The sequence below is a fragment of the Callospermophilus lateralis genome, unplaced genomic scaffold (genome assembly GCF_048772815.1).
Source record: "Callospermophilus lateralis isolate mCalLat2 unplaced genomic scaffold, mCalLat2.hap1 Scaffold_7548, whole genome shotgun sequence".
In the NCBI taxonomy this organism is placed as follows: Eukaryota; Metazoa; Chordata; class Mammalia; order Rodentia; family Sciuridae; genus Callospermophilus; species Callospermophilus lateralis.
The window spans coordinates 19,016-42,102 of NW_027515557.1; the positions used below are offsets into that span (position 1 = coordinate 19,016).

The following is a 23,087-nucleotide window of genomic DNA, read 5'->3' on the forward strand; positions in this document are numbered from 1 at the left end:
GAGAAGAAGTTAAGGAGTATATATTTCAGTGAGGAAAGACAGGTAATAAATGTGAAAATAAGACAGAAATATTTTTAACAGTCTATGAAGAAATAAAACATGGTATTGTGATAAAATAAAACAGGGAAGCTCACAAAAGAAATTGAGAATGATGGGTGGAGGTGGGTGGTGGTCTGGAGCTTGGAGGAATTAACACTTGAACTGAGATTCGAATGAGAGGGAAGAGACTACATTATGGAAATTAGAGCAGTTGTACCATGAGTAAATTTGAGGAACCGAATTGAAGGCCTATGTAGTTGAGTTTGAGAAGAATTTGAAGAAGAAGAAACTCAATCATAGGGAGCCCCTTATAGACTTTGTAAGTTTAGATTTTTATCCCTAAGTACAATAGGAAGTCATCCGAAAGTTTTCTGTTTTTATTTCTAATGACATGTTCATGTTGATGATCTTATCAAATGTGGTCATACTTTAAGTTTTTAATAACTTGAATAGACCCAAGAAATTCAAATTGCTTAACTACTATTGCTATGTTAAATATTGCAAATTGTTTTTAAAACTATAAATGGTGGTGATTACTCCTAAAAAATGTCAGACATAATTTAAATTTTATTAAAAAGCATTATTCGAAGAAGACCTGAATTTGAAGTACATTTGTCAAATTGGTGAAATTTTCTTAATAGGAATTTTGTTTCTGTATTGAAGATACTTGCAATGGTGTTTACTCTCTCCTTGAAATTAACTAAACAAAGTGAAGAAAAGCAAGTCTGTAAATTGCTCCCATTTATCATTACTAAAATAAACCCCATCATTGATACAGAGGGGGGAGTAAGGTATGTATGCAGGTGGAGGGAAGCTCACAGAAGAAATTGAGCGGTGACTTACATAGTGATCCTGTTTACTTGTCTGAAATACTGCAGAGGCAACAAAATACTCCTACTCTCAGTATTAAACTTAGTAATTAGAGCAGATATATCTCACTGAAACCAAAATAAATGTGGCTGTTAAGAATTTTTAACTGGCCAGCTGCAGTGGCAAACGCCTATAATCCCAGCTGAGGGAGGCTGAGGCAGGAGGCTAGTGAGTTCAAAGCCATCCTCAGCAACAGTGAGGCTGTAAGCAACTCAGTGAGACCCTCTCTCTAAATAAACTACAAAATAAGTATGAGATGTGGTTCAGTGGTCGAGTGCCCTGAGTTCAATCCCCAGTACCAAAAAAGAAAAAAGAAAAAGAAAAAAATTAATTTTTAACTGAAAAGAAAGAAATGAATAGTTTTGGAGTATAATTCCAGATTATCAAAGAGTCTTTTCAACATTGGGGTGCAAGAAATAAGGAGTGGCAGGAACATTATAGATATTGGCTAGTTATTGATGCTGAGAGAAGCCATAAATTCAAGTGTGTGTGTTTACAATTGGAGGTAATTATTGGTATTGGAGGAGATACTGAGCTTAGAAACATCTACTGGAGCTTAGAAACCTCAAGAGGAACCATAATATCAGTTCTGTGAGTGAAGAGACACTACTGTATAGGCTATATAGACAGCTACTATATCCCTAGTACCTAGAATAATGTTTTGCACATGATCAGCAGTTAATAATGTTTTACGACTGGATGAATGAGGGGTGAATAGGGGAAATAAATAAAGCTGCTTTATCAAGAATCAGCTGTGAATCAGGATAGGCCTTCATGTTAGAATGAAAATCAGAATAGCTTTTGTCGCTTGCTATTTAGCATTGTTCTATAAGCCCTAACCATTCCAAAGATAAAAAGACACATGGCATAAATAGAAGTAGATAATTCACAGGTGTAATTAAGAAATTGAGAAAAATAATCTAAGCAAAAAATCCAAAAAACCTAATGTAAAATAAATGTCAAAATTAGCCAAAAATATGTAAGACCAATATAAATAAAATTAGAATACTTTAATGAAAAATATTTGAATAAATGAAAAGTCTCATTTCTGAGTGGGCAATTTTTTTATATTATAGAATGTCAGTTATCTCTAGATTTATCCAACTTAAAAAGTTACAGAAATTTGACTTAATTGGTTTATAGTTCATCTGGAAGAGTAAATGCACAAGGAGAGACATGAATATTTTTTTTAAAAAAGTAGAATGTATGTAACATGATGTGTAAAAAATAATTTTTAGGTTTAAATATTATCAATTTAATAAATGAGATATTGAAATGAGTTAAGTATTCAACAGCATAGAAAAGTGTCAAGAATATCTACATTCAAAGGAAGTAGAAGGAAGGAAATAAAGAGCAAAAAATAAGAGAACTTGTAATAAACAAGTGGGGAAATTTTTAAGAACTTTGGAGGTTTATTATTTGAAAGGTTTATTTACAGGTATTAGATCTCCAAAAATATGACCAAGGGGGGAAAAACACATAAGCAAAATCAAGAATGAAATAAGGACATAAGTACAGGTACCACAAGAAATTTTAAAAGTCATAAATAATGCTACAAATAATCTCTGCCAATAGATTTGAAAATATAAGCAAACTCTAAATGGTGTTCTGGAAGAATATAAACTACCAGAACTAATGCAAATAGAAATGAATAAGTTCAAATAACCATTAAATAGAAATGAAAAAGTCAATAATCATTAAAGAGTTGAAGTAGTGGTCAGAAGTTTTCCCTTTTGCCTCATCTCAAACCAAAATGCTAGACTTAAGACCATTTTACAAGTAATTCTTATTAACTCTCCAAGAACAAAAGTGTAATTGTCCACTAAAGTAGGATTAAAGAGAGAATGGAAGAAGAAAGGAAAGAAGAAAAACCACTTAGTTCACCTTAGAAGGCCAATATTAATATGAAGTCCTGATAAGAATTGTAAAGAAAATAAAATTGTAGAGTAATCTAACTTGTAAGTGTAGTTGCAGAAATTCCAAATAAAATATTAGCAAGTTATACCAAGAGTGGACAAATAGTTAAACATTTGAAAAAAAAATCTGTGACTGTAATCTCTACATTTTTATGTAGCAAGACAAAATCCATGATTATTTTAGTGCATATCAGAAAAAAATACATAAAAAATTTGACAACCCATTTATAAGTTAAAAAAAAAGCTTTAGGAAATCAGGAATAGCAGGGAAATTTTCTAGTCATGATGCTGATTTTCATCAAAATGTTGACAGATTATATTTCTGATGGTGAAATTTAGAAGCATTTCCATTAGAATCAAGTATAGGACTAGGATACATACCCATTGTCAACATTACTATTGCAACATGGTTTTGTAGTTCTTAGTGAATGCTTCTCCAGTTCTTGCAATATGACAAGAATAGGAAATGAGAAAAAATATGAACAGATCAGGCAAAACTTTAAAACCAAGATAATAAGATGTTTTGAGTTTTTGTTAAGAAAATTATAAAATATTGAAGGACACAAAGACCTGACTGTGTGCTAATACATATCATATCCATAATGGAAAGATACAAAGAAAAATATCAGTTCTCTCCTAATTAATAATTCTAGTCAAAATTACAATAAGGTTTCTTAATGAATGTGGAATACTGATTCTAAAATTGATATAGAAGAGTAAATAGCCAAGAATACTCAAGACAATCTTAAAAGTATGTATTTGTTATCAAAACTTATTACAAAATCATTATAAACAATATGGTTTAATGCCAGGATGGTTAAGTAGATCAGTAGAATATAATGAAAAGCCCAGAACAGATCTGTATCTTGTAAAAATTTAGCAAGAAGGCCCTACAAATCAATGAATCACTTAGTGAATCTCTACTACATTCCAGGCACTGTTCAAGTCATTCGTAATTTAACAGTGAATAAAAATGATCAAGGAAGAATAAAGTTTACTTTTTAGGGTTTAAATGAACATTAGAAAATACAGACAAATATTTCTGGTGGTCTTAAGTGCTATGAATAAAATTACAGTATGATAAGAAGAATAAGATCTCCCTAAGTGTAGGGCTTTTTTTGCATAGGGTAGGTCAAGGAAGACTACTTTGATGAGATGATATTTGAGCAGAGACAGAGGAAATAAAAAAATAAACCAAATTAGCAGAAGAAGCTTAGAGTATTCAAAATTGTTTGGGAGGAAAAAAAAAACAAAATTGTTTTGAGCACAATTGACTTTTGATACTAGAGGTTAGAAGTTAGGGAATTAGATCATTGTCCCTTTAGGGAAAAAAATCAGGTTGGTTAAAAATGTACACATAAGAAGAAAATAGAATCTTAAGATAGGGAAAACTTTTAATAAAGACAAAGCATGGGAAAAGATTTAAAAATTTTATTGTATCTTTTAAAAACAATAATGTAAAATAGATTTGAGGACTGGGACTAGATATTTGCCATAAATGTAAGTTGCAAACAAAAGCTATCAAGAATATAGAAAGAACAATTAATGTAACAAGAGGTCCAAAAACAAAATAATAATGGGAAAAAGATGTGAAAGACATGTGCCTGAATAGGAAATCAAAGTATCTAATAAACATGAAAATATTCTTTCAACCTTACTATTCAGTGTAAAAATAAAATAACATTTTATACCCATTAGGTTGGTGAAGTTAGTCTGATATAAAGAATGGTGAGGATGTGAGTATATAAGTACTCAACCTTCTGGTAGCATTGTAAATTAGTACTGTTATATAAAAATAATTTGATCAAATCTAGCACAGTTAAAAATGCACTATCTGTGACCTAGCAGTTATATTTCTAAGTAGTTCTCAAAGTGGGGTTCCTGACCAGAAGCACAGCATTACTTGGTAATGGGTTAGAATTCATAGCTCTTTAACCTCTCCTGAAACAGAAACTGTGGAGATGGGGTTAGGTTTCTAAAGTAACCTGTTTTAATAAGCATTCCAAGTGATTCTGATGCATGTTACATTTAAGAACCACTAATTAGAAAGAAATTAGCACATTTATCCAAAAATTAGGAATAAACCAATTTATCTCCTGAAAGGAAATGGAAAAATTTTGGTATAGTCATAATACCACAGTTAAAATGAATTAACCTGTTGCCTACATGCTGTTAATTTTTTGTTTGTTTGTGGTACTGGACATTAAACCCCCTGTTACCTACATGGAATAATACCAGAGTCATATTGAATGAGAAAATAAACTTGTAAAATTAATATCATTTGTGTAAGTCCATAAAAATACAAAATATACAGTGCATTGAGAATGCAAAATGTATTGTAATGAGAAGTGATAATGTAAGAATTGGACTGGATTTGTACCAAACTATGATAATGGTTGCCTGTGAGAAAGGAGTGATGAGAACATAGAAGTGTATGGGGAATACAGGGAATGAAAAAAATAGAGAAAATGTTATAGTACTTGTTAATTTGGGTTTTGAGTTTATTGCTTGCATTTTTCCATATTTAAAATAGTATTTTAAATCCAGGCATGGTGGTGCATGCCTGTAATTCCAGCTATTTGGGAGGCTAAGGCAGAGGAGGGTTCTAAGTTCAAGACCAACCTTGGCAGCTTGTTGAGACCTTGCCTCAAAAAGGGCTGGGGTTGGGATTGTGGGTCAGTGGCAGAGCGTTTGTCTCACATATGTGAAGCACTGGGTTCAATCCTCAGCACCACATAAAAATGAAAATATTGAAAAAAAGGGGCTGGAAATGTCGCTCACAGGTAGAGAGAACCCCTGGGTTCAATTCCCAGTGCCATGAAAATAAAATATTATTTGAAAATAAAAATGAAAGATAAGGAAGAGCCAAGACAACATGAGAGAAATTGGTATGAAAATTTGTTCTCCTGGTCTCCTTGGCTAACTACTCTTACACAGCTGTAGCCGATCTATTGCTGTTAGTCCTCTTAGGGTTTTTAATTGGACCCTGCATCTTTAACTGTTTATTTAATAAGATATATAAAACAAAAAATACATTCTGTAAAACTGATGGTCCTCCATACTCACTACAGTAGCTGTAAACCAGTGATGATTAATTAATGATTTGATTTGTTCCATAAAACCAGTGGGGAATGTTATAGGCCAGGCTATATAAGCAATGACCAAACAGACTTCATTTTACCCTGAGACTCCATATTACGTAAGAAGAGCTTCTCCCATAGGAAAGTCCCATCACTGTACCACATTACTAATAGCCTAGCATAGCCTACTTGCAATACAGAATAGCAATTCTTACACAATGTAAAATTGTTCTCTTTGGTTCCCATTTTCCTTGGGCAGTGTACCTTTCTGGGGAATAATTGATTAGATGTTAGTAGCCATTCTTTAATTTATATTCAACTAGGGTCACTTTGATCCATTTCTCTTTTGATTATGATTATGAAAAAATCCCAGGAGAAATGAATGAGATGAAAATTTGATTAAGACATTGCACTGTTTCGCTTATGGCTTTATTCTGCTTCTGTACTACTTCTTGCTTGCTTGCTTGCTGGTTGCCAAGTCAATCTGGATGTGGTTTTCACCTTTAAACATCCTAAAATGTTGAGGCTCTAGGCTGTTTCCTGCAGAGGCAACTTGTTTCTGTAGGGAGCAGTCCCGGACAGTCAGAATAAAGACTCTCCAATATGGACAAATCATAAGCTATACCAAATATCAAAATTTGCTCTAAAATTGAGGTAATGATACTACTCTCCTTGAAAATAGAAGTAGCTCAGTATAACTGAACGAAGAATGAAGAAAAAAATGTCATTGGTTCTCTTATGAAGTTTTAAACTATAATTTATTTCTCCTCTTATTTTAGTATATGCAAAAAGCAAATTATTTTATAGTAAATTATTTTAAATTTTTCTAATATACACTTTCAGAATGATTTAAGGCTACAGATGGAAGCTCAGTGCATATCCCTTTCACTGGTTTATTCAGCTCACGTGGATCAGGTTTGTGAATATATGGAAAATGAAAAAGATAAAGCTCTTTGCAATATTAAAGAGGAGCTTATTTCTGCTCAAGAGGAAAAGATCAAGGAACTTCAGAAAATGTACCAGTTAGAACTACAGAATGTAAAAACACAAGAAATAGGTAAATAGTTTCTGACTTATAATTACCATGAAGCATCACTTAGAGTCCACCATTTCATAATTCTGTCCTTAGAACTCACAGGGGAAGGTGACTTGTGTATCTAAGCCCTAGTCTTATTTGTTCATATAATCATTGGATATTCATTTAAGTGCTAGAGAAAACTAAAATTACTGAGTCATTTTCCCATAGGAAATTGTAGTCCATTGGGAAAGCATATATAAAATACACTGAAAATTTCTGAAATGTAAAGAATGGAGGGAGAAAAAAGAGTCTTGTCTTTCCTGGGGAGATGAGTAGCATGGGGGTATGGGTAGGAGTAACTGGGTTGGAAATTTGGGGAAGGCTATGGAGTCTTAAGCATTGAGCTCTATCTAAGATTGCATCCATTTGGGAGAACTGGGAGTTCAGGTTGTGTTAGCTAGATAAAACTGGAGAGATTGGAAGGAGCTTGATTAGGAAAGGTTTTATGTACTCTGATGAAACATGTTTATGTTTTATGCTATTGGTGATAAGACCTACAGCAGGATTTTAAATAGTGGGAGTAACAATAAGATTTTTATTTTAAGTTGATACCATTAGGATCAGTTGGAAGGGATGAAATTATTGATGGGAAGACCAGCCAGATTGAATTGAGTATGAGAGAAAGTTAAGTTCAACACTTAGAGTTAGGTTCTAGTTTGTTGTTAATGTTAGCAGAAATTAAGAATGATACCCAAGTTTCTAGCTTAAGAAACTAGAGTATGGTTCTAGTCATAGAAAGGAACCAATTTGTGAAAAAAACAATAATTCAGTTTTAAATATATTGAGTTAAGAATAGAATACTTATTGACTTTGAAAAAATATATAGGAGTTAGTTGAAAATAGAAGTCTGAAACCTGGGACAAAAATTTAATTATGAGGTAAAGATTTATAATCAGCATGAATGTCAAGGATAAGAGGTCAAGGACAAGAATGAGTTATCAGGGGAAACTAGAGAGTGAGTTAAAAGACCAAGATGGAATAATGGGAAGTAACAATGTTAAGGGACCATACAATGAACCATAAACAATTAGTCACAGTTAATGTTTTTATTTCATGATTATTTGGCCAGTTAACTAGACTTTTTGTGTTCAAGGTATCTCTAGGCCTTCACTTTTGCTTTTAGGAATGAGTTTTATTATTGGAATTGCTTTGGTGAACAGAATAGAATTTCAAGCATATCAGATAATACCATGCTTTTTCACTTCAGGAGTTCTTTGAATATAGTAATATTTTAAGTTTGTATTTTTTTAAATTGATATCTTCTTGAGGTAGTCTGTCCACTATTTCCCAAATTGCATGTTAACTAATGGCTCATTTAATTGGCAAAAAAGTTAGTTTAGTGATTAATTATCAGCATTTTTTAAGAAATAAAAATAAAAGAGGAAAGTGAAAGGTGTTAACTACTCTCCTCTGGTCCCTTTTCAACCCTTCTTTTGTTTCATGTTTCTGAATTGTTTTAAAGATATAAAATTGTTGAATTTAGAGATACTATACCATAAAAATAGGAGAAATGATCTTGAATCACACTGTTTTCTTGTTTTCATCAGTCAGAATGAGTCAAATTAAAACCTGAGTTTCACTCAAAACATTTTTCAAAGAATAAATATTTTTATACATTGAAATAAAATGATTGTTATTTCACTGAGAAGTTTGTATTGAAATGTGTATTGTCTTCTCTTCCTGTTATCTTCTCTGAAAGATACCAAAAAAATTAAACAACTTGAAGAACAAATTCAAGAATTAGAAAACTTCATATGCTTTTTGCGCAAACAATTGAAAGAAACTGAAGAAAATCATAGGGCAGAAATTTATTCTCTACAGGAGAAGCTTCAAGCCATTAGTGAGGCCATGGTGGACCCAAGGTATCTATTTACTTAAAACTTCATTCAGCAGTATTTGTAGCTTAGTAACAATGATAGTATCATCTGGAATGGTTATTTTAAGAATAAAATATAACTTTAACAAAGAGATGGGATGTAACATTTTTAAGAAATAAGAGCAGGATATAATTCTGTATCTTTGAAATGTGTGAAATAAATGTTGGTATAAACCAAAGACATTTTATTATAGGAATTTTACTTATACTTTTATAAAGATGTTATTATTAATCTATTTTCTGAATTAAAATAAGTCAGGTAGTAGATATTTACTTGTTTATTCTATGCCTAGGCTTTGATATGTTGATGTGGTGAATACTTAAATAATCTAAGTATGATCATTCCACTATGACTTGAATATACTCCATTTGATTGTCTAATGCTCAAATTCATCATGTCCCAAATAGAACCCTGATCTATGAGGAGAGAAGAAATGATCTTCATTTACCACTATGTATGTTTTCTTGGATCAGGATCTTCTAAAATTTTCTCCTTCTGTAGCCATCTTCATCCATCCTGACTCCTTTCTGTCATAACTCTCTGCCATTCTATGAAAAAATCTTGGTTTTTTTTAACCTTCAAAGTACATCAAAATTGTGCCACTCCTTACTGCTCCACTGGTCCCTGCCATTGTTGTGTGTTTCACCTGGATTACTTAACTTCTGTTTACAGTCTGTTCTCTATATAGTCAACACAAGTGCCAGAACCTTTGCTTTTATATTTTCAGTTACATCATGTTACTCTAATCCTCTTCTGCTCTTTACAGTCTCACTAGTCCTGAGGACCATGACATCTTTGACTTTCATTTCCTACTGACTTTCTTATCACTTACTGTTCTCAAACCATATAATCCCATGGGGTTGGGGTTGGAGCTCAGCGGTAAAGCGCTTGCCTGGCTTGTGTGAGGTCCTGGGTTTGATTCTCAGCACCACATATAAATAAATTAAGTAAAGGTCCATTGACAACTAAAAACAATTTTAAAAGATTAAAAAAAAAAACCTCATACATCCCCACTGTGATCCTCAAATATATCACATATCAGTACGCTTCTGCTTTAGGGATTCATTGGCTTTTTCTTCTACCTAGAATGATTATTCTCCAGGTATTTGTATGCCCACACCCTCATCTCTTTTGGATCTTTACTTAGATGTCATGTTCTTACATAAATTAAAATCGTCCCCAAAGAGTCTGTTGCTTACTTTTCTACTTCATTTTTTCTTAAAATTATTTGTTTTATATGTACGCATACATTACAATCATTGTGTGTGTGCATGTATATGTGTATATAAATAATGTATGTATGTAATTTATGTATCCAAATGTATATAAATTTAGAGGAAGTATTGTTTCATTTTGTTTGTCTTCAATTAAGGAATTTAAGCCTTTTTTAAAAACATTTTTATTAGTTGTTATTTTATTTATTTATTTATTTACATGCAGTGCTAAGAATTGAACCCAGTGCCTCATACACACTAGGCAAGTACTTTACCACTGAGCCACAACCCCAGCCTAGGAATTTAAGCTTATCTTTGTCTATTTAAGTCACTGATATATTCTAAATCCACATGATTTCTAAATACTAATCTTACCTTATTGTTATAAGATTAGACATTTTAAGAAAACATTGTTACAAAGTAGTGAATGCTTATATAACAATACAGAATTTAGACATACATACCAAAAGATATGTGGGTAGATAAAATTAAAATTAAACTGATTGTAAGTTAAAATTAAACTAACTGTAAGTTAAGAACCTTCTCTTTACTGTTGCCACACTTCATTTCCAATATAAGCAATCATTGTTACTTTTGATATGTATTCTTTCAGACATTTTCCTATTTATATAGACATATATGTTAAAACAGGTTTTTAATGCAAGTGAGAATTTACAAGCTTTTTTAACTCAGTAATATATCTTAGATATATCTTTATATACATACATACATACACACACACACACACACACACATATATATATTTGTATCAGGATTGAATTCAGGGGCTCTTTACCACCAAGCCACATCCTCACCCCTCTTCTTTTTTTTTCAGAACTACTGTTTTTATTTAAAATAACTCATGTTCAGATCTACCACATACCAGTTGGGTAATGTTAGACAAATCAAATTTAATGAACTATTATTTCTATATATGTAGTTTCAATAACTAATTATTTTTTTTTAGTTCTAACAATTTTTTTTTCTTCTAACTAGTTATCTAAGACAGTAGGATGCATTTTGACATATCATACATAAATGAATTATAACTTCTCATTCTTTGGTTGTGCATGATGTAGAATATGTGATGTAATCATATATGTACCTAGGGTAATAATATCTGATTCATTCTACTATCCTTTCTTCCCTCATAACCCTCCCCTCCCCTCATTGCCCTTTGTCTAATCCAAAATATGTTTATTCTTCCCTACCCCCCCACCCCATTGTGAATTAGTATCTGCATATCAGACAAAATATTCAGTCTTTGGTTCTTTGGGATTGGCTTATTTAGCTTAGCATGATATTCTCCAGGTCCATCCATTTGCCACCAAATGCCATAATTTCATTCTTATTTAAGGCTGAGTAATACTCCATTGGGAAGATATATATCACACTTTCTTTATCCATTCATCTGTTGAAGGACACCTGGGTTGGTTCTGTAGTTTAGCTATTGTGAATTTAGCTGCTATAAACATGAAGTGGCTGCATCACTGTATTATGCTGATTTAAAGCCCTTTGAGTATAAACCTAGGAGTGGGATAACTGGGTCAAATGGTGGTTCCATTCCACGTTTTCTTCGGAATCTCCATGCTGCTTTCTATAGTAGTTGCATCAATTTGCAGTCCCACCAGCAATGTATGAGTGTACCTTTACCCCCACATGCTTGCCAACATTTATTGTTGCATATTTTTTCTTTTTCTTTTTTTGTGGTGCTGAGTATTGAACTAGGGCCTTGGGCATGTGAGGCAAGCAGTCTACCAACTGAGCTATGTCCCTAGGCCTGTTGCTCATATTCTTGATAGTTGCCATTCTAACTGGAGTGAGATAGAATCTCATTGTAGTTTTGATTTGCATTTCTCTAATTGCTAGAGATGTTGAATGTATTTTCACATATTTGTTGATCGATTGTATGTCTTGTGAAGTGTCTGTTCAGTTCCTTAGCCCATTTATTGATTGGTTTGTTTTTCTGGTGTTTTTATTGTTTTTTATTTATTTTTTTTTTAGTTGTTGATGAATCTTTATTTTTAAAATTTATTTATATGTGGTGCTGAGAATCAAACCCTAGGTCCCTCACACATGCCAGGCAAGCACTCTACCACTGAGCCACAACCCCAGCACCTGGTGTTAAGTTTCTTGAGTTTTTTATATATCCTGGGGGTTAATGCTCTGAGGTGTATGTGTGGTAAAGGTTTTCTCCCATTCTGTAGGCACTCTCTTCACGTTATTGATTGTTTGATGTGAAGAACCATTTTAGTTTGAATCTTTTTATTGATTCTTGCTTATAGTTCTCGTGCTCTAGAAATCTTGTTAAGGAGGTCAGTTCCTAAGCTGAGATGGTAGAGTTAGGACCTACTTTTTCTTCTGTTAAATGCATGGTCTCTGTTCTAGTGCCTAAATCCTTGATGCACTTTGAATTGAATTTTGTGCAAGATTAGAGATAGAGGTTTAATTTCATTTTGCTTCATGTGGATTTTCAGTTTTCCCAGCACCATTTGTTGAATAGGCTATCTTTTCTCCAGTGAGTATTTTTGTCACCTTTGTCTAGTATGAGATAACTGTATTTATATGGGTTTGTCTCTATGTCTTCTATTCTGTATCATTGGTCTATGTGTCTGTTTTGGTGCCAGTGTCATCCCATTGTTTTTTGTTGTTGCTGTTATGGCTCTGTAGTATAATTTAAGTTCTGGTATTATGATGCCTCTTGCTTCACTTTTCTTCCTAAGGATTGCTTTGGCTATTCTGGGTCTCTTTTTTCCAAATGAATTTCATGATTGCTTTTTCTAGTTCTACAAAGAATGTCATTGGAATTTTAATAGGAATTGCATTAAATCTATATAATGCTTTTGGTAGTATGGCCATTTTGACAATGTTAATTCTGCCTATCCAAGAACATGGGAGATATTTCCATCTTCTAAGGTCTTCAATTTTTTTCTTTAATGTTCTGTAGTTTTCACTGTAGAGGTCTTTCACCTCTTTTGTTAGATTGATTCCAAATATTCTATTTTATTTTTTGACGCTATTGTGAATGGGGTAGTTTTTCTAATTTCTTTTTCAGTGGCTTTATCACTGATATATAGGAATGCATTTGATGTATGGTTGTTAATTTTATATCCTGCTACTTTGCTGAATTTCATTCATTAATTCTAGAAGTTTTCTGGTGGATTTTTTAGGTCTTCTAAATATAGAATCATATTGTCAGCAAATAGTAATAATTTGAGTTCTTTTTCTATTTGTATCCCTTTAATTTCTTTCTTCTGTCTACTTGCCCTGGCTATTTTCCAGGATTATATCGAATACAAGTGGTAAAAAAAAAAAAAAAAAAAAAAAAAAAAAAAAAAGGTATTCTTGTCTTTCTACAGTTCGTAGATGGAATGCCTTCAGTTTTCTCCATTTAGAATGATTTTGGTCTTGGGTTTAGCATGTATAGCTTTTACAGTGTTGAGATTTGTTTCTACTATCCCTAGTTTTTCTAGTGTTTTAAACATGAAAGGGTGCTTTATTTTGTCAAATGCTTTTTGTGCTCCAATTGAAATGATCATATGATTCTTCTTGAAGTCTATTGATGTGATGAATTACATTTATTTATTTCTGTATGTTGAACCAACCTTGAATCCCACTTGAATATGATGCACTATTGTTTTAGTCAGCTTTTTTGTTTCTGTTACTAAAAGATCTGACCAGAACAATTTTAAGAGAGGAAAAGGGCTCATGGTGTTATTTGAGGGCTCATGGTGTTTAGACATCTTAGTCCATAGAAGGCCAGCTCCATCCCTTGGGCTTTGAGGTAAGGCAGAACATCTGGAAGAAGAGTGTAACAGAGGGAAGGAGTTCACATAGTGATCAGGAAACAGAGACAGAGACTTCACTCTCCAGATTCAAAATATATACCCCATATAGAGACTCCACTCTCCAGATAAAAAATGTATACTCCATAGCCATCCCCCCAATCCCCATCTCCTCCAGCCATACCCTGCCACTTCATTTAATTCCTATCAGGGGATTAATTCACTGATTAGGTTAGTCATTTCTCTTCTGAATATTCTTGCATTGTCTTATGTGAACTTTTGGGGGATACCTCACAACCAAACCATAACAACTATATTTTTAATGTTTTTATATATGAGTTGCCAGAATTGTATACAGAATTTTTGCATCTATGTTCATTAGGGATACTGGTCTGAAGTTATCTTTCCTTGATGTGTCTTTGTCTGATTTTGATATCAGGTGATACTAGCTTCATAGAATGAGTTTGGAAGAGTTCCCTCCTTTTCTGTTTCATGAAATAGTTTGAGGCTTATTGGTGTTAATTCGTCAAAGGTGTTGTAGAACTGGGTAAGAATCTGTTTTGTCCTGAGCGTTACTTAAATGGTTGGCTTTTGATGACTTCTTCTATTTTATTGCTTGAAATTGATATGTTTAAATTGTGTATGTCCTCCTAATTCCATTTGGTTAGCTCATTTGTCTCTAGAAATTTGTTGATGTCCTTAAATTTTTCATTTGTATTGGAGTATACATTTTCAAAATAGCTTCTGATTCTCTACTGTATTTCAACAGTATTTGTTGTAATATTTTTTGTGATTATGAATTTTAGTGATTTGAGTTTTCTGTCTTCATTAGCATGATTGAGTTTATCAATTTTATTTATTTTTTCAAAGACACAACTTTTTGTTTTGTTAATTTTTTAATTGTTCCAATTATTTCAATTTCATTTATTTCAGCTCTGATTTTAATTATTTCCTGTCTTCTATTACTTTTGGTGTTGATTTGTTTTTCTTTTTCTAGGGCTTTGAGATCTTATGTTAGGTCATATACTCATTGACTTTCCATTCTTTTAATGAATTTAGCTTAATAGTGTCCCAGAGATTTTGACAAGTTGTATCAGTTCTCATTTATCTCTGGTAAGTATTTTAAAAATTTCATCCCTGACTTCTTCTTCTTATATCCATTGGTTAGTCAATAGCATATTATTTAGTCTCTAGGTGTTGGAGTTTTTATTTTTGATTGTATCAATGATTTCTAATTTCATTCCATTATGATCTGATAGAATGCAGGGTATAATCTCTTTTTTTATTTCATAATTGTTGCTTTGTGGCATATTTTAGAGAAGAGTCTGTGTGCTGCTGAGAAGAACATGTATTCGTTGATGGATATAATACTCTTTATATGTCTCTAAAGTACAAATTATTGACTATATTATTAAGTTCTATAGTTTTTTTGTTTAGTTTTTTTTTGACGATCTATCCAGTAGTGAGAAAGGTTTGTTAAAGTCACTCAGTATTATTGTATTATGGTCTATTTAATTCTTGAAATTGAGGCAGGGTTTGTTTGATATATGTAGATGCTCCATTGTTTGGGGCATAAATCTTTAACGTATTATGTCTTGTTGATGTATAATTCCCTTAAGCAGTATGAAATGTCTTCTTTGTCCCTTCTGATTAACTTTTGGCTTGAAGTACATTTTATCTGACATGGGGATAGAAACCCGTTTGTTTACTCAATCCATGTGAGTGAGATGTTTTTTCCCATCCTTTCATTTTTACTCTGTGGATGTCTTTGCTTATGAGGTGAGTCTCTTGGAGACAACAGATTTTTGGGTTTTGTTTTTTAATCCAATCTGCCAATCTATGTCTTTTGGGTTTATTAGTTTAGACCATTAACATTATTTTTGAGATATGATTTGTGTTCCCAGTCATTTTAGTTTATTTGTACTTTTTACTTTGAATTAATTTCTCCTTTGATTGATTATTCCTTTTGTATGGCTCCTCCCTTTGTTGATTTTGACTTTTTTTTCCATCTTCATGGAATATTTTGTTGAAAATGTTTTATACCACAGATTTTCTAGTTATGAATTCTTTTAATTTTTGTTTATTATGGAAGGTTTTTATTTCATCTTTAAATCTGAAGTTTTATTTTATTAGATATAAAATTCTTGGTTGGCATCCATATTCTTCAGAACTAGGTATATATTATTCCAGGACCTCCTGGCTTTGAGGGTCTGGGTTGAAAAATCACCTGAGATCCTAATTAGTTTCCCTCTATATATAATTTGATATTTTTTCTCTCATAGCCTTTAAAATTCAATCCTTATTTTCTATATTTGACCTTTTTCTTTATGATGTGTCTTGATGTGGGTCTGTTGTGATCTTGTACATTTGAGGTCCTCTTGTATTTGATTTTCCATTTCATTCTTCAGATTTTGGAAACTTTTTCATATTATTTCATTGAAAAACTGGGCATTCCTTTGGTTTGTATCTCTATGCCTTCACCTATCCCGATAAATCTTAATTTGGTCTTTTCTTGTTATTTCATTATTCTTGGAAGTTCTGTTCATGGTTTCTTACCATCTTCCCTGTGTAGTCAACTTTATTTTCAAAATTATACATTTTGTCTTCATTGCCCAAGGTTCTATCTTCCATTGAATTTTTAATTGGTTTATTGATTGTTTCATTTTGAGGATTTCTGGGGTTGTTGTTGTTGTTGTTGTTGTCATTTTCTGAGAATCTCTGCCTCTGCAATGATCTTTTACATCCTCAAATTTATCTCTGATTTTATTCCCTATATCATTCTTTATGTACCAGGTCAGTCTAATATGTACTTTCTAAATTCCTTTTCTACATTTCTTTTACTGTGTTGTCTATGGGTTTAATTATTAGATCATCTTGGTTTGTTTGGGCCACTTTGTTCCATTGTTTTCTCATGTTGTTCTTATGTCTGTCCTTCTAGCAGTGTGGATTTCAGGCAGTACAGTTTCTACCCTGTAGATTCATAGTGTCCCTGAAGATTTCTAGTACCTCACCTTTAAGGAAGAGACAAATAATAACTGCACCCAATACAAACAATATACAGCCTTAAACCAAATAGCTCCTATTAAGGCATCCACAGTTTTGTTCCATTAAACTGAAATGATGTGTTCAATTATTATCTACAATATAAACAGTAAGTTTGCAAAAAAAGTTTACAGTTTCCATTGGTGGACAAAGAGAGAACAAAAGTCATGTAGGGTGTGATGTGTATGAGAAAGGATCAGAAAAGATAGAAGTTAAAAAATTATAGGAAGAATGAAGGGAGGACTTAATAGAGGTTGGGTGTTAGCAAGAGAAAAGTGAGAAAGAGAATCCAATGAAACAGATAAATGAGAGGGGAAAATGTATATATATATATATATATATATATATATATATATATATATATATATATATATATATAATTTTTAAAAGAAAAAAATAAACAACAAAACTGTAATGTACTATTCAGATATCCCAGTCCTCAATAAAATGATCCATGAAAAATACTTGCTTTCAAAAATGGTAGACAAGTGAGAAAAGAAAAAAAAAGGAATCTGGATGAAAAATTGAACACTTTTTTCCATTGCAGTTCAAGTTTCTCAGCTTCTCTTCTGAGCAGTTAGGTATGTTGTCTGGAATTTGATGCTAGCTCTACCCTCAGGGTAGTTAGGGTTGCTAGGGTGAGAGTGTTAGTCCTGGAAGCGGAACTACTAGAGCCAAGGTGTAGGCTTAGGTACGTTCCAATCTCTTCACTGTGTGCCTATTGGTCTGAAGATTTTAAGTCATCACACCTCCAAGGCTCAGCAATTGTCTGTCCACATTGGAAGACTGTACCTCGGGAATCTCCCTTAGGTTCTACACATGTGATGTAGGAATCTGTTCTTATCCCACTACTTTGCCTGCAGACCCCATGAACCCTGGTCATCATTTGGTCTCCAAACTTGATCTCTTCCTTTGCCTGTCCTTTCAAATTCACAGTCAGGCACTTCTCTTCCAGCCAGTACTGCAAGCAGCTGATTGGATGGGGAGGGGAAAGCCAGGTGGGTTTCCTTGATCAGTATTCTCCTGTGTAAATGTCCCTCCATGCTTGATTTTCTCCTGGTCACTTTGGAACACTCTCTATCACACAGCATGGGTTTGCCTTGCACATTTTTGGGGCCAGATTTCGATCTGCCAATAATTGACTCACCTAGCTACAGGCCCCCCAGCCATTGCTTCACAAGGGTTCTTTCTGCTGTCCTCCATGCATGCCGCCAAGAAAGCTGGTGGCTTCCCTCCTGTACACAGATGCTGTGCAGCACAGCTTACTGGGTTTTTTTTTTTGTTTGTTTGTTGTTTTTTGAGCAGTATCTCTGAGCTCTTAAGCTCTCCATACTGCAAAACACCTCTGTTTTCCTAGGAATGGGGGTTCCTTTATTGCTTTACTACATTCACATAGGGATTATTCTGGTTTGTATTTCCAGCTATTTTACAGCTCTGGAGCCTGGGGATCTTTCCCCCTTATTTTATTATACAAGATCTCTTGAGTCCATGATATGTTTTAAGTATCCAGTATTAAATTCCAGTTAAGTCCTTCCTAGTTCTGGACCATTCACCCATCTTGTTGAAAAAAGTGACCTTTTTGCTTTTCTTGGTTCACTCCACAGATCTGTCAGGGAAGCAAATACTTTATTCAGCCATCTTCCTGCATTTCCAACCCCCCCCCCTTTTTTTTTTGAAAGAGAGTCTCACTAAATTGCTAAGGCTCATCCTGAATTTTTGATCCCCCTGCCTCAACCTCCCAAATTTCTGGAGTTGCAAGCACGCACCACTGTACCTGGCTCTTTTAATATATTTAATCCAATATAATCTATTCTATATTATTATATGTTTTGTGTCTGTGTAATTTAGATATCCATGTAATATGAATAATATGTATCATATATCTTAGGTATATAAGTAGTGTGTATTATCAGTGTATATAGCATATTATATTATGTACACTGTTGCTATATAAGCATATCTAAGATGTTATTTTTAAAAGACTTACTAAAAATGTTTTTTTACATAATAAATTTTTTATCATACATTTATACTGACATAATATTCATTGTTACTTTTAAATGGAAAACTTAGTCAAAAATGTTTTAAGTTACAATACTTGTAACCCTGGGGGAACTATCATTTTTGTCTCCCCACTGCCTCAGTACACGTTATGCATGGTAGAAACTTTGAATAAAACACACAACACTAATTTTTTATACTTTTTTAATTTATATTTAGCTTCTCTGTTGATTCAGTGGTAATTAAAGAATCTGATGTACAGAAATCAGTAGTACATCCTGGAAGTTGTCTACAAGAGAATATTGATCATGCAATAGAGGTATGTTTTTTTAATCTTCATTTTTAAACAGTTATGTACACTGATTCTTTTTCTTACTATCAATTTTATGTCTTCAGTTTTGTAATTATGTAGTAAATATTGGCTAAGATTAAGCATAAAGCATGAGGATAATACCTTATGTAAAAGATCCAGAATGTCTATAGAAATATTTTTATAGCATAGGAAAAACACAGAGAAAGTTAAATTTGAGAATTTTCCTCCCCTGTTACAGTTTAAATTTTTTCTTTGTAACATTTCTTTATGAACTGTGTAACAAATCAGCTTCAGTACCATGGCCAACATAGTCTTTTCTTCCCCTTATGGAAGCAGAGGGTATCTTCAGAATGGTGTATAGGATTCCCTAAAATCCAAGGTGCTAGGGCTGGAATAATGGATCAGGCCATCTTCCAACAGAAGTAATGATAGAAAAATGCTTTTTTTACTGTGCTTGCCACTGAACCACTCTTTGCCTGTCCTCAACATTGTATTATTCAAAACTTTTTTCAAACCCCCAACTGCATCTTCATCTTCACTCAATAATTCTAAATTCTAGTAAAAATTAAAATCACTGACTATTGCCCTTTCTCATTCTGGATATTAAGAAGAGATATGAGGCACACTCATCCCTTATTAAATGTCTGTTGGATGAAATTCAGATAATTGGTAAAAAAACAAATACTTTCATGTTGACAGTATATCTACATTTCTAAAAGAAGATTTATTTTTTTAATTGATAAAAATAATTTTTATGTGGAAAATTGTGTTCTTTTAATAAATACCAAGAAGAAAATTTGCTCATGATTTCATTATCAAACATAGCCACTTGTTAACATTTTACTTAAAATAAATATACATTTATACATATGTCTTATTAATTATATTTAAGTATCCTTAACCCACCCTAGAATTTATGCTAATAATTACAGATATGTATTTACATTTCTTTCTTTGCATCTTTAAGTTTATAGTAAGTGTAATTATTTCGTAGGATTATTAGATTAAATGTTTTTAGTTAAAAGATAACTGAAATTTTTTTATTTGAAAGTGTCCAAAAATAGTGATATTTTTGGAATATTGAGTACATCCTTAAAATTAATGGTATAAAATCAGTGTAAATTGTCATATTTCACCCTTTAATTTAGTTTTCTAATGAATGTGGAATGAAACAAGAAACAAATATGGTTAAATTGTTGGAAAAACAATACCAAGAAAGATTAGAAGAAGAAATAGCTAAGGTAAGTTTATAGTTTATCTGTAAGATTTTCTTGGTTTGTAGATTTTCTTGATCTTTGAACTGTCAAAAAAAAGCATGGATTTTGTTGATGGTATGTACTTTTTTTTATTTGTAAGTTTCATATATAGTCCATCAAACAGTTGTGTAACAGCATCAACTATAATTGCTGCTTCATAGAATGTTTTGTGGTGCTTTTCATTGAAAAGAACATTTTTTTCTTGATATAGAATTGCAATTACAATTTTTCAGAATGCCACAAGTTTTTATGTATGTGTTACAATGTAAATACTTACCTTGTGAAGGAGTTTGGTATTCTAAAAATGAGGGAAAAGTTATGAAGAGAAAAAGTAGTTGTATTACCCTGATAAATTATTGTAATGTTAGATAATAACTACAGATACTGATGGAAGATTGTCACAGAACATTATCACTCATGGCCAAGTGAATTTTCTTGGAAGGAAGAAATATAAAGACTTTTATTTTTTTTTTATTTTTGTACTGAGTATTTATTGGTGTTATAGTTAGAAAAGTTTTGCTTGTTTTATTTTAAAAGGCAGGCAGTAAAACACTTTGATGTTAAATTTATTGAAAAATAGCCTATCTCTGTATCACTTTATCAGAGGATTTATTTTTATTTTTAAAAGTATGACGCCAGGCTTTTTTCTAATTCATATAATTTTGAGTAATGACCCACTTTTTAAATCCAGCTGGTATTTATAAATCTAATCCTTTTTTGTTTGTTTGATTCATTTCTTTAGGTCATTGTGTCAATGAGCGTTGCATTTGCTCAACAAACTGAACTATCTAGACTATCAAAGGGAAAAGAAAATATTATGTCATCAAAACAAGCACTTACTTTCTGTCAGCAAAATGAAAAACATTATTTTAATGAAATGAAATTATCTCAGGATCAAATTGATCTTCAGACCTCTGATGCATTGGACATGAAATTTAAAGAAGAATTTAAGTCACTTAGTAAAGAGTTAGGAGAAGATGGAGAAGTTCTATTACCAAACAGTGATCATCTTGATGATATAGTAGAATCAGAGGTCCACCAAATAATTATTTCAGAAGAAGTTTTCTCCAAAGACAAAACATTTATAGCTAGCGAATCTGTAAGTATGCTTCTTTGAATACAAAAGAGAAAAACTTATAATAATGTCTTCAGTTTAAAACAGTAGCAATAATGCTGATTAATAGAGAATGAAAGTATGAAGTCCAGTCTTGACTTTAATGTATTTTATTAATTATAAGGTATTTGATTAAGTGAAACAATATTGGTGTGAAGTATAAAATAAGTCAGGTCATAGTATTCTTGGTTGTCTTATGGACACAGTACATGTTAAGTTCTCATTGTAAATTATACCTGTGTTAATTTTATTTAAACTAATTGAAGACTAATTATATTATAACTAGGTAATACCTGTGGCCAAATGATTTGCTCAATTAAATGTAAGAACATAAAAGGAAATTGCTATGAATTCAAGAAGACAATTCAAAGTATCTTATTATCTATATACTAATTCTTTTTTTTTGTTAGTTGAGGATCTGTTACCCCAATGAATTGCAGTCTTTATTAGAAAACAATAAATTCTACTTCTTTTAAAATTATCTGAATTTCAAATTTATTTTATGTGTTCACAATAGATATATCTTGTTCAGAGGAGTATTCAAATAAAACTGTCAGCTTTTTATGTAATGCAAAACTTGTGAAATGTTTATGAATACTAATTTAGCTGTTGCTGTTCAAGGCAGACTGATTTTAATTAGTATTTTAAGGGATTGAAGTATTCTTAGAACCTATTGACTTGTCATGAGTGTGAGAAACTCATAAATGTAAAGCATTTATTTCCAAATAAAATTTATTATAGTTTTTCTTTGAATAAGCAGTTTTCTATAATACTGTGATGACCAATGAATAAAAATTAAATAGGCAAAATTCCTTCTATTTTGTGAACTTAATTTTTAAAAATATTTTTCTAGTTGTATATGGACATAATACCTTTATTTTATTTGTTTATTTTTATGTGATTCCCAGGATTGAACCCAGTGCCTCATGCATGCTAGGCAAGCGCTTTACTACTGAGGCACGACCCTGGCCCTATAAACTTTGTGTGTGTGTGTGTGTGTGTGTGTGTGTGTGTGTGTATTGTTGTTGTTTATATTATTTCCCCATTATAAAATATCAAGAGATATAAAGGAGTTATAACTTCATTAAGAGAAGGGGCTGGAGATGTAGCTTGGTGGTAGAGCACTTGCCCAGCATGTGTGAGGCCCTGGGATCAATCTCTAGTATGGGTGGGAAAAAAAGTGGATGGGGTGGAGGTTGGAGGGGGTGGATAAAGAATCTTGAGTATTTTGTTTTTCTCTGTTAGAATTAGATTTTAGCTAAACTATCTGGTAAGTAGCTGTTTCCTTTTGGAAAATAACATATATGGTGGTAATAAAGTAATTTCATGTTGTTTTGGAATTATAAATAAGAAAAATACTTTTTTAAAAAAAAGTGATTTATGGGCTGGGGTTGTGGCTCAGTGGTAGAGTGCTTGCCTTGAATGGGTGAGGCACTAGGTTTGATCCTCAGCACCACATAAAATAAATGAAAAAAGGTATTATGTTCATCTACAACTAAAAA

At 32.3% G+C, this 23,087-nt stretch overlaps 1 protein-coding gene across 1 annotated transcript in view; it reads left to right on the plus strand.

Moving 5' to 3' along the window:
* Positions 1 to 23,087, plus strand: part of LOC143386530 (A-kinase anchor protein 9-like) — a gene marked incomplete at both ends in the record, with an annotated part of 65,622 nt that overhangs the window by 12,753 nt on the left and 29,782 nt on the right. The window contains 5 exon segments of the mRNA XM_077108440.1: positions 6,749 to 6,962; positions 8,668 to 8,845; positions 19,122 to 19,221; positions 20,364 to 20,456; positions 21,214 to 21,570. Coding sequence (XP_076964555.1) covers positions 6,749 to 6,962; positions 8,668 to 8,845; positions 19,122 to 19,221; positions 20,364 to 20,456; positions 21,214 to 21,570 — 942 coding nt within the window.